Source organism: Bubalus bubalis, chromosome 16 (genome assembly GCF_019923935.1).
Source record: "Bubalus bubalis isolate 160015118507 breed Murrah chromosome 16, NDDB_SH_1, whole genome shotgun sequence".
NCBI lineage: Eukaryota > Metazoa > Chordata > Mammalia > Artiodactyla > Bovidae > Bubalus > Bubalus bubalis.
In genome coordinates this window covers 36916130-36930909 of record NC_059172.1, presented here as the reverse complement: position 1 = coordinate 36930909, position 14780 = coordinate 36916130, and the positions used below count along the sequence as shown (strand labels likewise).

Below are 14780 nucleotides of genomic sequence, written 5' to 3'. Positions count from 1 at the left end.
CATGGCCACATCTTTGAAAGTGTGCAGCTTGAAGATTCATATATAGGGGCTTACTGTGTAACTGAATCACTTTGCGGAACACCTGAAACTAGCATAACATTGCAAACCAAATATAAAAAAAAATACTCTTATTCACACAAGGGCTATTCTTCACAATGTAGACAGACATTTCTTGTCCTTTCATTGGTCTTCTATTTCAGTGATAAAATATCTACTCTCTTGACCTAGAATTGTGTCATCCTAGGTTTGAGCTATTTCAAATCCTAAACGATGATGGTGTGACAGTGCTGCACTCAGTATGCCAGGAAAGTGGAAAACTCAGCAGTGGCCACAGGACTGGAAAAGGTCAGTTTTCCTTCCAATCTCAAAGAAAGGTAATGCCAAAGAATGTTCAAACTACCGCTCAGTTACACTCTCTCATATGTTAGCAAACCAAAATTCTCCAAGCCAGGCTTCAACAGTGCATGAACTGTGAGCTTCCAGATATTTAAGTTGGATTTAGAAAAGGCAGAGGAACCAGAGATTAAATTGCCAATATCCGCTGGATCATTGAAAAAGCAAGAAAGTTCCAGAAGAGCAGCTATTTTGCTTTATTGACTACACCCAAGCCTTCAACTGTGTGGGTCACAACAAACTGTGGAATATTATTCAAGAGATGGGAATAAAAGGCCACCTGACCTGCCTCCTGAGAAATCTGTATGCAGGTCAAGAAGCAACAGTTAGAACTGGACATGGAACAGCTGACTGGTTCCAAATCAGGAAAGGAGTACATCAAGGCTGTATACTCTCCCTGCTTATTTAACTTATGCAGAGTACATCATGTGAACTGCCAGGCTGGATGAAGCACAAGCTAGAATCAAGGCTGCTGGAAGAAATATCAATAATCTCAGATATGAAGATGACACCACCCTTATGACAGAGAGCAAAGAAGAACTAAAGAGCCTCTTGCTGAAAGTGAAAGAGGAGAGTGAAAAAGTTGGCTTAAAACTCAATATTCAGAAAACTAAGATCATGGCATCCGGTCCCATCATTTCATGGCAAATAGATGGGAAAAAAATGGAAACAGTGTGAGACTTTATTTTGCTGGGCTCCAAAATCACTGCCAATGGTGACAGCAGCCATGAAATTAAAAGACCCTTGCTCCTTGGAAGAAAAGCTATGACGAACCTAGACAGCATGTTAAAAAATAGAGACATTACTTTACTAACAAGGATCCATCTAGTCAAAGCTATGGTTTTTGTAGTAGTCATGTATGGATGTGAGAGTTGGACTATAAAAAAAGCTGAGTATTAAGAATTGATGCTTTGAACTGTGGTGTTGGAGAAGACTCTTGAAAGTCCCTTGGGCTGCAAGGAGATCCAACCGGACAATCATAAAGAAAATCAGTCTTGAATATTCATTGAAAGGACTGATGCTGAAGCTTAAACTCCAATACTTCGATCGCTTGATGCAAAGAGTCAACTCGTTGGAAAAGACCCTGATGCTGGGAAAGATTGAAGGCAGGAGGAGAAGGGGACAACAGAGGATGAGATGGTTGGATGGCATCACTGATAGGATGGACATGAGTTTGAGTATGCTCCAGGAGTTGGTGATGATCAAGGAAGCCTGGCATCCTGCAGTCCATGGGGTTGCAAAGAGTAGGACATGCCTGAGCAACTTAAGTAACTGAGGTTAGGTAGTCTATCTTAGGGTGTCTTTTTAATTTTTCTTAAGGGAGGGGGAACTTTAGAAATGCTTGTAAAGGTCACAGCCCAGGAAAACTGATCCACTAAAGGCTGATTTTTAATTACACAGTTATGGGCTGCTTCTCCCCCACAACCCATTCCTTACCATCATATCAACAGGACTCCAGTAAAATAACAGTGGGTTGCAGATGAAAATGTTGTAAGGTACAGACTCTATTTGATGATGATGATAAGTTCTTAGGGAAGGCTACAGACAACAGGGACATCAAAATGCAAAACAAAACAAAGACACTAGAGAAATTTGAAGTCTCCATCACTGATGGCTTCAAAAAACATCGAACATACTCCAACACCTAGCCTCTCATATCAATTCATTTATTTCTCATGGTGATCACAAGTCCTAGTATTAAATAATTTCAGACTTCTTAGCTGCCTCACTGGTGTCAATAAGAAGAGAAAATCAAGAAGAAAACTCAGGGCAATATCTCCAGAGTGGACAATTTCTCTTGTTGTCACAGAGAAATGAACAGAGTTCCCTGGAAGCACAGGATGTAAGCTTATTCTGCCTGTTCTCTCTATGAAATAACCTTTGGATATTTTAATTTGGGATTGAGCTCTTAGTTCTATTGTAGATTTCTTGCATTTCAATTCAGCTTCCTGAAGTAACCATAAATGTGTGTGTGTTTTTTTTTTTTCTCCCTTGGAAAACTAAAATCCAGAGCTTGTCTATAATTCACTCCTCAAGAGAGCTAGAACTGATTTGAGTTTCTTGTCTATGATGGTATTTTTTATCTTGAGCATGTTTTTGTCTTTGTCACCATCTCACCATCTTTAACCAATACTAAAATGGTTTGAATAGAACTCCTTCCTTGTCTGGTGCTTAGCTACACTCCATGAGTCATTCTGGGAGAAGGAGAATGGGAGAGATGGATGCCATCGTGGAGGATGACATGGGAAGAGCTGAGAGCGAAAATGGGGAGTGAGTGGAAAATAGTGTTGCGGATGCAGGAGGACATAACAAAGGAAGGGTGTCTCAGGAACCAACACGTTATCATACACTCAATATACATCTTCCTTGCTGACCATCAGCTGTTCTTATTCCATGCCTGAGGGACACAGCCTAACCTTGGCCAGTGACTGAAAGGACAGCAGGAGCAAGGGGGCAGAAGTTCAGCAGTAAAGAATAAAGGCCACAGCATCCAGCAGCAGCACAGACTTGCTTTTGATGCTTCTGTGATCACCTGTAAGCTCCACGACTTGACATCATGGTGCATTTTACTGTGGAGGAGAAGGCTGCTATCACTGGCCTGTGGGGCAAATGGAATGTGGAAGAGGCTGGAGGCGAGGCTCTGGGCATGTAGAAAGTAGGCTTCATGGGGAAGGATGGTGAATATGAGCCTGGCAAATTGATTAGCAAATTTTGAAAAAATTTTCAAGTCACTGATTTTCCATCTGCTATCTCCATCTCATAGGCTACTGGTCTTCTACCCCTGGACCCAGAAATTCTTTGACAGCTTTGGCAACCTGTCCTCTGCCTCTGCCATAATAGGAAACCCCAAGGTCAAGGCCCATGGCAAGAAGGTGCTGACCTCCTTCGGAGAAGCTATGAAGAACTTGGACAACCTCAAAGGTGCCTTTGCTAAGCTGAGTGAGTTACACTGTGACAAGTTGCATGTGGATCCTGAGAACTTCAGGGTGAGTTCAGGAAGTGTTCATGTGTTCCCTTTGGCTTTTTACTTTGCAGTAATAATGGAAGTTGAGTGTTTGATTGGAAAGACTAGCAAAGATCTCAGAAATCATAGATCAAACTAGGTGTTAGGAGGACAGACTTCCAGCGGGCATACTGAGCCCACCTTGATTCAGGACTAGTGGCATAAAGAGCTATGAGCAGCCTTACTGTGCATGCATGCTAAGTCGCTTCAGGTGTCAGATTCTTTGTGACCCCATGGCTGTAACCCACCAGGCTCCTCTGTCCGTGGGATTCTCCAGGCAAGAATACAGAAATGTGCTGCCATTTCTTTTTCTAGGGGGTCTTCCCGACCCAGGGATCAAATCTGTATCCCTCACATCTGCACTGGCAGGCAGGCTCTTTACCATTAGTGTCACAGTGAACAGCCTGAAGTTTGCTTAAAAATTTTCAGAAACTTCTGTCAGAACTGGATGTATTTACCCCCTGAAAATATCAAAGAGTAGCATATTTGTTCAAGGAGAAATAAAATCTGACTTTTGATAGATGAAGTCCAATCTCAAGGAAGGAGAAATATCTTTTGTGATTCCTGATGACTGAAGTTAGGAAAATATTTGAGAGAATAATTTTTAGACCATTCTTCTCAAAGAAAAATAGATCAATTCTCTATTAAACTACCCATCAGTATTGTGACTAAGTGGAGGCATATTGCTTCATTGGTTGGAGGCTTTACTAAACTCATTCTAGGAACCCATGAAATCCTGAAATCCTTTGAATATAAAAATTAGAGGGAGGGAGAGAGGCAAATAAAAATAGTGAAATAGGAGAGAGGCAGGGGCTATAGGTAGAAAAATGTTGAATGGAGGGCTCATAGAATTTAAATTAAGTTGAAGGACAAGCTCATCTGAGTTTATTGTATAGATACAACTCATTGAGCAGTTTAAGATGTGGACTTGGGAGTGAGTGTAGGTACTAAGCCATTATTTTCTGCAACTCTTTTAGGAAACTTCTACTTGGCATACTTAATTGTCATTCTGTCTCTCACCCAATAGCTCCTGGGCAATGTGATTGTAATTGTTCTGGCTACTCACTCTGGCAGAGAATTCACCCCTGACATGCAGGCTGCCTGGCAGAAGCTGGTGTTGCTTCTGGTGTTGCCACTGCTCTGGCCCACAAATACCACTCAATCCTCTTTTCAATTCACCATTTTGTGTCCCCAGTGCCTTTCTTCTGCCCTTGGGTACTGGGGTTTGACCTTGAGAGCCCAGCTTCTGTTTAATAAAGTACATTCTATTCAGGGATCAAAAATTAACATTGTATCTTCTCTATCATTTCATCTTGTGTTAAAGGAGAAACAGTTCATTAGCTGAAGGATGGGGAGAGACATAGGAAGAAGTAACAGTCCTTTGAGAAGCATTGGGAAACTCATCAGTGGAAGACAGACATTCTGGTAGGATTTAGGGTTATTGGGAGAAAGTTAAGGTGGAGAAAGGAGTATTCTGTGGTTGAAAAAGTTTATTTTAGTGGTTGTGGACTGACTGCCACGGGGCAGTGTGGCAAAAACTTACTGTAGCAGGAAGGCAGATGTAGTAAGTGGTGTCTGAGAGAAAACAAGATAGATTTATAGTGCATGCCAGAGAGTTTGCGGAAAAAAACAAAAGCTTTGTAGGGATTCATCATCTAGACTCAGGTTACTTTTTCAGTTTGCTCCAACATACATTTTGAGTCAACTAAGTTATCATATATCTTATGAGACTGAATTGGAGATAAGAAGATCAGTTGAAGGGTGGCTGAGAATTTTCAAAAAATCTCCATGAACCAGCAATAGCTTACCCTTTTCTGAAGGATTCCACTGTCTCCTTACAAAGCCAAGGCTAAGACACTTGAAATCATTGTACATCATATTCTGATTGAATGTAATGTGTACTAAAGTAAAATTAGAGCTAGGGTAGTGTATGAATTCAGACAAACAGGGGGATGACCAAGACTTCATGTAGGAGATAAGATAATAACTAAGTCTCATAGTTCAAAATTAGCCAGCCAGAGCTTGGCAATGTGCATGAAAATGGCTCTCTGGAAATGGAAGAGAAAGTAAGACATAGGTAGAGGATTAGGAAAGACTAGATAATATAAGGTTTTGAAGATAAAAATATGTTATTGATAGTAGTAAGAGTAAGCAATAAATATTCTTAGAACTTTAAATGACTCAAGGAGTAGGATTTGGAGGGGCAAATAATCTGCTTAATTCACACAAAATGAATTGAAAATTGCAGACTAGACATGGATGCTAATTGAGGAGAACAGATATAATGGACTCAATCCAAGAAGAGCAGTGTGTTTATTTGTGTCTGACTTTTTGTGACTGTTTGGACTACAGCCCACTAGGCTCTTCTATCCATGGGATTTTCCTGGCAAGAATGCTGGAGCTTGTTGCCATTTCCTCTCCAGAAGATCTTCCTGATCCATTGATGGAACTTGCATCTCCTGCTTGGCAGGCAGATTCTTTACCGCTGACCTCCGGGGAAGCCCTGAAAGATCAAGGAGGTCTGCAAAAACTGAAGGATGAAGAAAGGGAGAGTTAATAGGACATATTTTCTGATTGACTGGGGTGGATGAGAAGGAAGGGGGTGGCAGCAGTTGAGAAAACTCACAGCCTGGCTCTATCAAGAAGAGGCCTGCAATGACCTGGGGACATCATATAAGAGAAGCATTAACTGAATTATTCTTGAGAATGGCCTGCCAGATTGCTCAGGGAATCATGAGCTCTAGGCTTTGAGTCAAACTGTCCTCTTGAGGACTGGCAAATTTAACTCTATGAGGCATTCATTTCATTATTTCCATACATTAACTACAGTCAGTTCAGTTCAGTTCAGTGCCTCAGTTGTGTCTGCCTCTTTGCGACCCCATGGATCGCAGCATGCCAGGACTCCCTGTTCATCACCAACTCCTGGAGTTTACTTAAACTCATGTGCATTGAGTCGGTGATGCCATCTGACCATCTCATCCTCTGTGGTCCCCTTCTCCTCCTGCCTTCAATCTTTCCCAGCATTCGGGTCTTTTCAAATGAGTCAATATGTCCTGTGAATTACTTTCGAATTTGGCCTTTTGTCTTCACAATGTGGCTAAAAGACCAGTAATTACATTTTTGCAGACTGTCAACACACTGGTCTGTCTGTGCTCCCTTACCTATTTATTTATTTGAGTGCATTGGATCTTAGTAATGGTTGGGAGATCTTTGTTGCATCATTTGAGCTCAGTAGTTACATCTCTGGGTGGGATCCTTGTTGCCCAACTAGAGATTAAATCCATGTCCCCTGCATTGTAAGGAGAATTTGTATCCACAGGACCACTAAGAAAGTCCCCCATTGCCTCTTAATATGCCCCTAAATAGAGTAAAGAAAGGCTCTCTGTGGCATGAAACCTTCTCATCCAGTCAGTCAACGAATGAGAGCAAAGTACTTTTCTAAATCAGTCGATCTCTTTTTCATCCTTCTTGCCTCTCAACTATTATTCTTACTATGAATATCACTTTCACTTTTCACTTTCATGCATTGGAGAAGGAAATGGCAACCCACTCCAGTGTTCTCGCCTGGAGAATCCCAAGGATGGGGGAGCCTGGTGGGCTGCCGTCTATGGGGTCGCACGGAGTCAAACACGACTGAAGTGACTTAGCAGCAGCAGCAGCAGGGATGATGATGGTGAAGGAGCAAACAAGATATATTCTTCCTCCCTTAATGATCTAGGTTTAGATCTGGATTTTGCCAGTTCAGGACAATTGAACTGAAAACAAAAACACAATTTACACACACACACACACACACATATGCATATATTCAGGTCTAGAGGGCTCAATTTTTTAATAGATGAAAAGGTGTCTAATTATTGTTGATAGACCATAAAAGTCAGCTGAGAAAAATAATGTGATAACACAATTATCTGGGAATATTAATCTAACTAAGAGCCAGAGGGTTTAGAGATTGTCATTACCAGGTTTAAAATCCTATAATGACTTCTTATTCCCTATCACTGAGGAGAAGTTCTAAGTTATTAATTAGGTTTATGCTTTCTCTACAACGGTATTTTCTGCCATTTTCACTTTTACTATTTACATATCAACCAGCCCAACACTCATATCTCTAGCATAACAGATGTTTGTTTTACTTTCCTTAGAGGTTTGTGCCACTATCTCAACTTTCAGGACCTCTATCTTAATACTCTCAACTGACAGATTCCTTCTTTTCATTCTGGGCTGCCTCAACTATGACCTTCTTAGAGAGACTTTTTCTGATGTGATTGTGTCCCTCTCTCATTATGTCCTGGAGAAGGCACTGGCCACCCACTTCCGTACTCTTGCTTGGAAAATCCCATGGACGGAGGAGCCTGGTAGGCTGCAGTCCATGGGGTCGCTAAGAGTCGGACACAACTGAGTGACTTCAGTTTCACTTTTCACTTTCATGCATTGGAGAAGGAAATGGCAACCCACTCCAGTGTTTTTGCCTGGAGAATCCCAGGGATGGGGGAGCCTGGTGGGCTGCCATCTCTGGGGTTGCACAGAGTTGGACACAACTGATGCAACTTAGCAGCAGCAGTAGCAGCAGCTCATTATGTCCAGATATTAATTTCCTTCATAACAAATGATAATAGTTGAAATTATTTGTTGATGGGTTTACTTATTAATTTTCTGTATCTTCCACCCCCAAATTAGATTCTTTGTCTATCTTAAATCTTCAGTACATAGAACAATTATAACACAAAGTCATGCAACAAATAGTTATTGAATGTACATTTAAGGATCCATGGGAATGAAAGTTTGAAAAAACATTATAATTTTATTTAATGTAAGAAACATAATGTTTGATCAGCTGTCCTGAGATGGAATGTGTTTCTCAGAGTACAATCAAGGACCCTTGCCTGGCCTTTCCCCTGTGTTGTTGTCATTTGTACTAATGGGGAGCCAGCTCTAAGACCTTAGAACCTGCTGCTTTGGTTTGAATTTGAGCATCCTGCTAGCTCTGCAGTTTGAGATGCATCACTTAATACCTTAAGCTCTCATTCACTGATCATGTTTATCTAAGTTTATTTTTTAGAGAATAAAATACATTAATATATCTCATATCTTCAGTTCACTAATTGGAACATAAGCTCTATTAATCTCTTTCTCTAAAAATAATTGACTGCATCTATAACTTCTATCTTTTAGCAGTAGTATTTATGTTATCTATAAGCTCTATCTATCTGCACTATATGTGTATGCTGCTGCTGCTAAGTCACTTCAGTCGTGTCCAACTCTGTGCGACCCCAGAGATGGAAGCCCATCAGGCTCCCCCGTCCCTGGGATTCTCCAGGCAAGAACACTGGAGTGGGTTGCCATTTCCTTCTCCAATGCATGAAAGTGAAAAGTGAAAGTGAAGTCGCTCAGTCGTGTCCAACTCTTAGCGACCCCATGGACTGCAGCCTTCCAGGCTCCTCCATCCATGGGATTTTCCAGGCAAGAGTACTGGAGTGGGGTGCCATTGCCTTCTCCACTATATGTGTATACGTATTCATAAATATATGCAATCTTTTGTCTCCAATAATAATGCTTTTTAAAAAAATTTAGCTATAAGGATAGTTATCATTTTATTGAAACTGAGCTTCAATGGAAACTGAAGCTATATGATATTTGATATCTTATATCAAATGATAATTTCAAAAATTATCATTATTGAAATTGAGCTTCAGTGGAAATAAAAGATCATTTTGTGAGGAAATGGAAAATTCAAAGCCTGAAATTGAGAAATCAGCAAGACATGTTTAGAGGAAACAGAAGAGATGAGTCCAAAAACAGAGGGATGGTAAGGAAACAAGGATAGCTGTGGGAGGTGAAACATTTGGCAGTATTGAGGTTGAAAGGAAATAAACTCCAGAAGACTGAACTAAGTAAGACCAAGAAGTAATGCAATAGGGACTAAAGACTGCTTTCAGAAGGCCAGAGGGGTTTGTTTGGACTTTGTTTCCTTTTAGAAGAAACCTATATAGGGATGAGGAAAGTGTATACTGGAAAGTATACTTGTATGAAAGGAACTGTGCCTTTGTTATTTTTCACTTTTCCTCTCCTGGAGGCAGAAAAAAACATTGCCAAGGAGAAATGTCTATACAGCATATGCTGGTTCTGTATAAGGAAAGAACTTAGAGTTCATAAATATATTACTAAGGCTATTTATACATTAGGGCTTCCCTGGTAGCTCAGATGGTAAAAAATCCACCCTCAATGTGGAAGACCTGGGTTCCATCCCTGGGTTGGGAAGCTCCCCTTGAAGAACGGCCTTGCAACCCACTTCAGTTTTCTTGCCTGGAGAATCCCCATGGAGGGAGGAGCCTGGCAGACTGCAGTCCAAGCAATCAGGCATGACTGACTAAGCATACAGCACATTCATACATTGGCTGAGCATTTGTACAGAATTGTTTCTAGACAGCCATTTCAAGTTTGCATCCTATAAATCCAGAAGTGGGATGAAGTGTCTCTGGGGGAGGAAAACAGCTAGAACATGTGGGCTGAAGTGAGTACAATAATAAAGCTACGAGTGTTTATTTTTATGCGGGCAAAAGGTGAAGTTGCTGGTGCTAGGAATATAGGAGGGAAATCATGGTCAAGCCCTAGTTTAGCAAGGGGAACAAACTAGCTGTGCTTAGAGACAAGGCAAGGCCCCAGGCTTTGCGGGAAGTTGATATCACTCAGTTCAAAATGGGAGCAGAGAGGCCAGCCCAGAACTCTCTGCTCACTGTGCACATCTGTTATCTCTCTCCACCTCCACAGCTCCTGGAAATTGTGCTAGTGATTGTCTGGCAAACCATTTTGATACAGAATTAACTCCCCCAGTGCGGGCTGCCTTGAAGACGATAGTGACTGGACTGGTGAACACCCTGGCCCACAAGTATCACTGAGGGTCCTGCCCAGTAATAGAGTGTCACCAAGGAAAAGTTTTATTGTTCTAATAATAATAATAATAAAAACAACAACAACAAGAATAGCAGTAGAGTAATGCTCTGCTAAGAGTTCTTCTCAGAGTATTTGTCCTCAGGTCTGCTTTTCTCATGTGCTTTTACATATTTGGAAACATTAGAAATTCTATGTTGAGCTGTATTTGGGGGTGCGGGTCACCATTCAGATTTTGCATGAAATAGAAATTTCTGCAGGAAAATTAAAAACAGAGCACCGAAGGGATGTGGTTGGGACATACACTTGGGAGAAATATATACTCATGAGTTTTTCCAGTTAAAGATATAGGGGTGTTCAGGTGGGAGGGGAAGGGTATCAGGGGACAAGAGCTCCTCAGGAGCACACAATTAAGTGGGTCTGAAAAAAGACCTCACTGAAGGCAAAGGTTCTGAGGTAGAGTACCTAAGTGGAGATTCTTTACAGGAAAATTAGCCCAGGTCTGAAGATGGCAATGTCCAGGCAAGGATGTCATTCCATTCTAAGAACATATTTTCTAAAAGCAGCTGGCTTGTCCCAGCCCTTGTGAAGACAGACTCGGGATGGGAGAGGTTGGAGATCAGAGCAGGGGATACCGCTTTTCAAAGTCAACTCCAAAGAACTGCCCATGGGCTTTACTAAAGAACTATCTGGTTAAAGTGAAGAGAGCTGCCTGAGAAGGTTAATTTTTTTTTTTTTCAGGACTTTTTTTTTTTTTCTTTTAAATATTTATTTGTATTTATTTATTTGGTTTTGCCACGTCTTAGCTGTGGCAGGCAGGATCTTCAATCTTTGCACCATGCAGGATCTTTAAGTGTGGTATGTGGGATCTAGTTCCCTGACCTGGGTTTGAACCTGGGGCCCTGCATTGGTTGTTCAGAATCTTAGCCACCAGACCACCAGGGAGGGAATGTTAAATTGATTGTTGCCATGAGGAGACCTAAGTGAGCAGGCTGGCTACAGCATTTCAAGAAGGAGAGACCATTGTAAACTACTCAGAGAGAGGGACTGTCTAAAAAGTGAGAGAGAAAATCAGGAGTTAGAGGTAACTTCCAGAATCATTGCCTGCTTTGCTGAAAGGATGGCAGTTATTCCCCAACATTCAGAGCTGCATAAGCCCCTGAGTCTGGGGCCTTGCAGGGGCACATACTCTGCTGAAGATGGGAATCAGGGCTAGAGATAGAAAGTACCCAGAGCCAACCCTGCAGGCCAGACCCCAGCTGAGTGTGAGTGAGGTTCCTGGCTGTGGTCATAGTTTCTGCTTTTTTCATTTCTCTGACTTATTTTCTTGAAGCAAATTCTTTTGAGATTAATCCAAATTAATCTCTGTACCAAAGTGCTCACATAAAACAGTGCTCACAGATTATCCACTCTGTCATGATAAACAAGCTTCCAGAAACAGAAATTTTTATCCACATTTTACACTTAAGTCTTCTCAAGGCTGAATCCATAAAAGTGTCTCACTATATCAAATAGACAGAAAGGATTTATTTTCTAATAGTAGAAATTTTGCTATTAATATAATACATTGGGTTGAACTCTAAATTTTAGAGCCCCTCTGTAAATACACATGAAAATTATTTTCTTATTATATATACATATACTTGTAAGAGTGATCTCAGGGAGAAACAAACCAGCTTTCTGGAGGTCAAAATGTGGGAGCAACAAATTCTGAAATAAAATGAATCATTCCCTCTCCCACTAGAAATGTGTCTTTGCCAGTCTTGTAAATGCTTATTTGGATGCATGAGAACACAGTACCTTAGATCACAGGGGCAGTGGTGTGTAGAGTACTGTCATTGACGATTGCCTCTGACTGATTAGATATGAAGAAAAGTCACACTCGGCCAGGAGTGTGGACCCAGCACATGAGACAACTCAGTTCATCCAGAACCATTGCCAAGAGGAATTCATATACTCTCTTCATTAAACATAGAAGCACCTATTCCCCAAAATTCAATAGTGTATTCTCTGATATGAATGCATAGATACATGTCCTGGCCAGAGACACTTTCTATATAATCAGAGTGAAAAAAATTATTCAGACAAGTACACATATTACTGATAGAACTCAGTAACAAAGGGGTGATATTCAATTCTCTAAATTACCGAGTTCTTACCTATCTTGTTTCTAAATTGATGCTGGATTGGGATCATTTTTACCTGTTTATGAGAATTATAAAAGTATGAGCCCATATAAGCTTTAGAAGCATTGGTAACCCAAGAAGAGCTGTGGCTTCATCTATTAATATACCCTGGCTGGACAGCAGAACAGTGTCTTATAAACACCTGACACAGTGCTCAACAGAGTTCTAAATGTTGCTCTTCCTAACTCTAGCTATGCTTCATGGTCAGCCTGCTGGTCACTTCAGGAGGGGTGGTGGGGAGCTTGAGATATGAATTGCACAGTAGAGGGTAGGGGGGACAATAGCAGAGTATCTATGATAGAGCCAGCAACACTATCAGAGACACAAATGTCCATCTTGCTGACCCACCCTTGCCCAAGTCCCACCCCTGGTGGTGGCCCCCTACCTTTGACCATTAGTCTCATTTTACTGGGCAAAGGAAGGGCCTTGGGACAGGAGCTGAGGAATAAAAGGCCAAACAGTGAAAAGGCAGCACAGACTTGCTTCTGGCCCATTAGGATCAGATCACCAGTAAGCTCCCAGACACCATGGTGCATTTTACTACCGAGGAGAAGGCTGCTGTTGCTAGTCTCTGGGCCAAAGTGAATGTGTAGGTGGTCGGCGGTGAGAGCCTGGCAAGGTAAGCACTGGACACAGGTAGGAGAGGATGTAGAAAAGCTGAAAGTGTTCCAGAAAAGAGAAACTGGTTAGGTTTCTTACATACTCTGACTTCTCATCTGTTCTTTGTTTATGATCATCCTATAGGCTCCTGATCGTCTACCCATGGACTCAGAGGTTCTTTGACAGTTTTGGTAACTTATACTCTGAGTCTGCGATAATGGGCAACCCCATGGTCAAAGCCCATGGCAGGAAGGTGCTGAACTCCTTTGGAAATGCCATTAAGCACACGAATGACCTCAAGGGAACCTTTGCAGATCTAAGTGAGCTGCACTGTGACAAGTTGCATGTGGATCCCGAGAACTTCAGGGTGAGTTCTGGGCATGCCTGTGCTTTGTTCTTTCATCCAGGTTTCTGTGCTGTGGTGATAATGAGAACACTGACTCAAGTCTTATGCTATAGAAATATATTTTTTGGAGGTAATATTTCAGAGAAAGGCTTGATCTTGATAGGTTTTTCCAGAGGTCAAAGGTAAGACCAAGTAATTATTCTATGGCTAGTAGAAGTCACTGGTCATCTGATAATTCTGAAAACAGAAAACATGTTGTGAAGAAAACTAAACAAACTTGAGCTATATGTTTTGGCCTGGAGAATACAAACTGAGCCATGCAGAAGAATATCTTGCCTTTGATAACTGAAATTTTCTATGAAAATTGATGAATACATTTCTTTATGATTTTTGAGTTTTGAACCAGAACTAAACAGTGCAAAATAAGAGCAACTTTTCACGATTTGTGCCTCCTTCACTCATCTCTAGCAAAGATGAAATGTTTTTGTATACAAGGTGCTGGATTCCTTGTCAAATGGATGTCCAAACAATCTGAATGTATGTAATATCTGAAGATACAATATGCATATGAAGTCCCCTTAATTTTACTTAAAAAAAAAAGGGAGAGAAGGTACCCATAGCAATGCTCTGGGGTTGGAAGTTGACAGAGAAAATGGGAGAATGATATAACACAGTGGGGGTTCAGACTGGGAGTCACTGAAGCCAATGCCAGATCTATAATGATGCACTTTTGTGGGAACATGGCCATGAAAGTTGCTCAGCCTCTTATGAAGGAAATGGATGTGGCATCTATTTGCTGGAAGGGCAGCCTGAGACCTTCTCTTCATTATGTACTATCTTCTTTTTATTCCCAGCTCCTAGGCAACATGATATTGATTGTCTTGGTAACCCACTTCAGCAAGGAATTTACTCCGCAGATGCAGGCTGCCTGGCAAAAGCTGACAAATGCTGTGGCTAATGCTCTGGTCCACAAGTACCACTAGTTGCCTGGCCAACCATGTTTTTTGCCTATCTGAGGGCCCAGTGTCCCATCAGTTCATCTCCTGAAGACAGAGCGAGAGAGTTATGGAGACATAACTCCAATATAATACAAATGAAGTAAAAGTCAGGGTCTATAATGAATATCTTTGTATTTTCTCTTTGTTTTTATCTTTTCTAAGTTGATTCAGCCAAAAAAAAAAAAAAAAAAAAAAAAAGCATTCCTATTGGAACTGGGAATATTGGAGATTGAGAGTTTGGGGAGGTTATAGAAGGAACCCTAATAAGATTCTGTAAAAGTGACTTCAGTGGGTAGTTAATCCTAGGAGGGGGAGTTAAACTCCTGAAACAGAGAAGGTCTTTAGAAAAAGGAAAGAAATGG

At 41.2% G+C, this 14780-nt stretch overlaps 1 protein-coding gene and 1 pseudogene across 1 annotated transcript; both read left to right on the top strand.

The window, feature by feature from the left end:
- The first annotated feature begins 2950 nt into the window (after positions 1-2950).
- On the top strand, positions 2951-5954 carry LOC112579658 (annotated as a pseudogene).
- Positions 5955-12998: 7044 nt separating this feature from the next.
- Positions 12999-14403, top strand: LOC102392656 (hemoglobin subunit epsilon-4). The gene is given in 3 exon segments (XM_006061582.3): positions 12999-13093; positions 13219-13441; positions 14275-14403. Coding segments are annotated over 3 exon segments (444 nt in total). The 5' UTR covers positions 12999-13001.
- Positions 14404-14780: the final 377 nt, after the last annotated feature.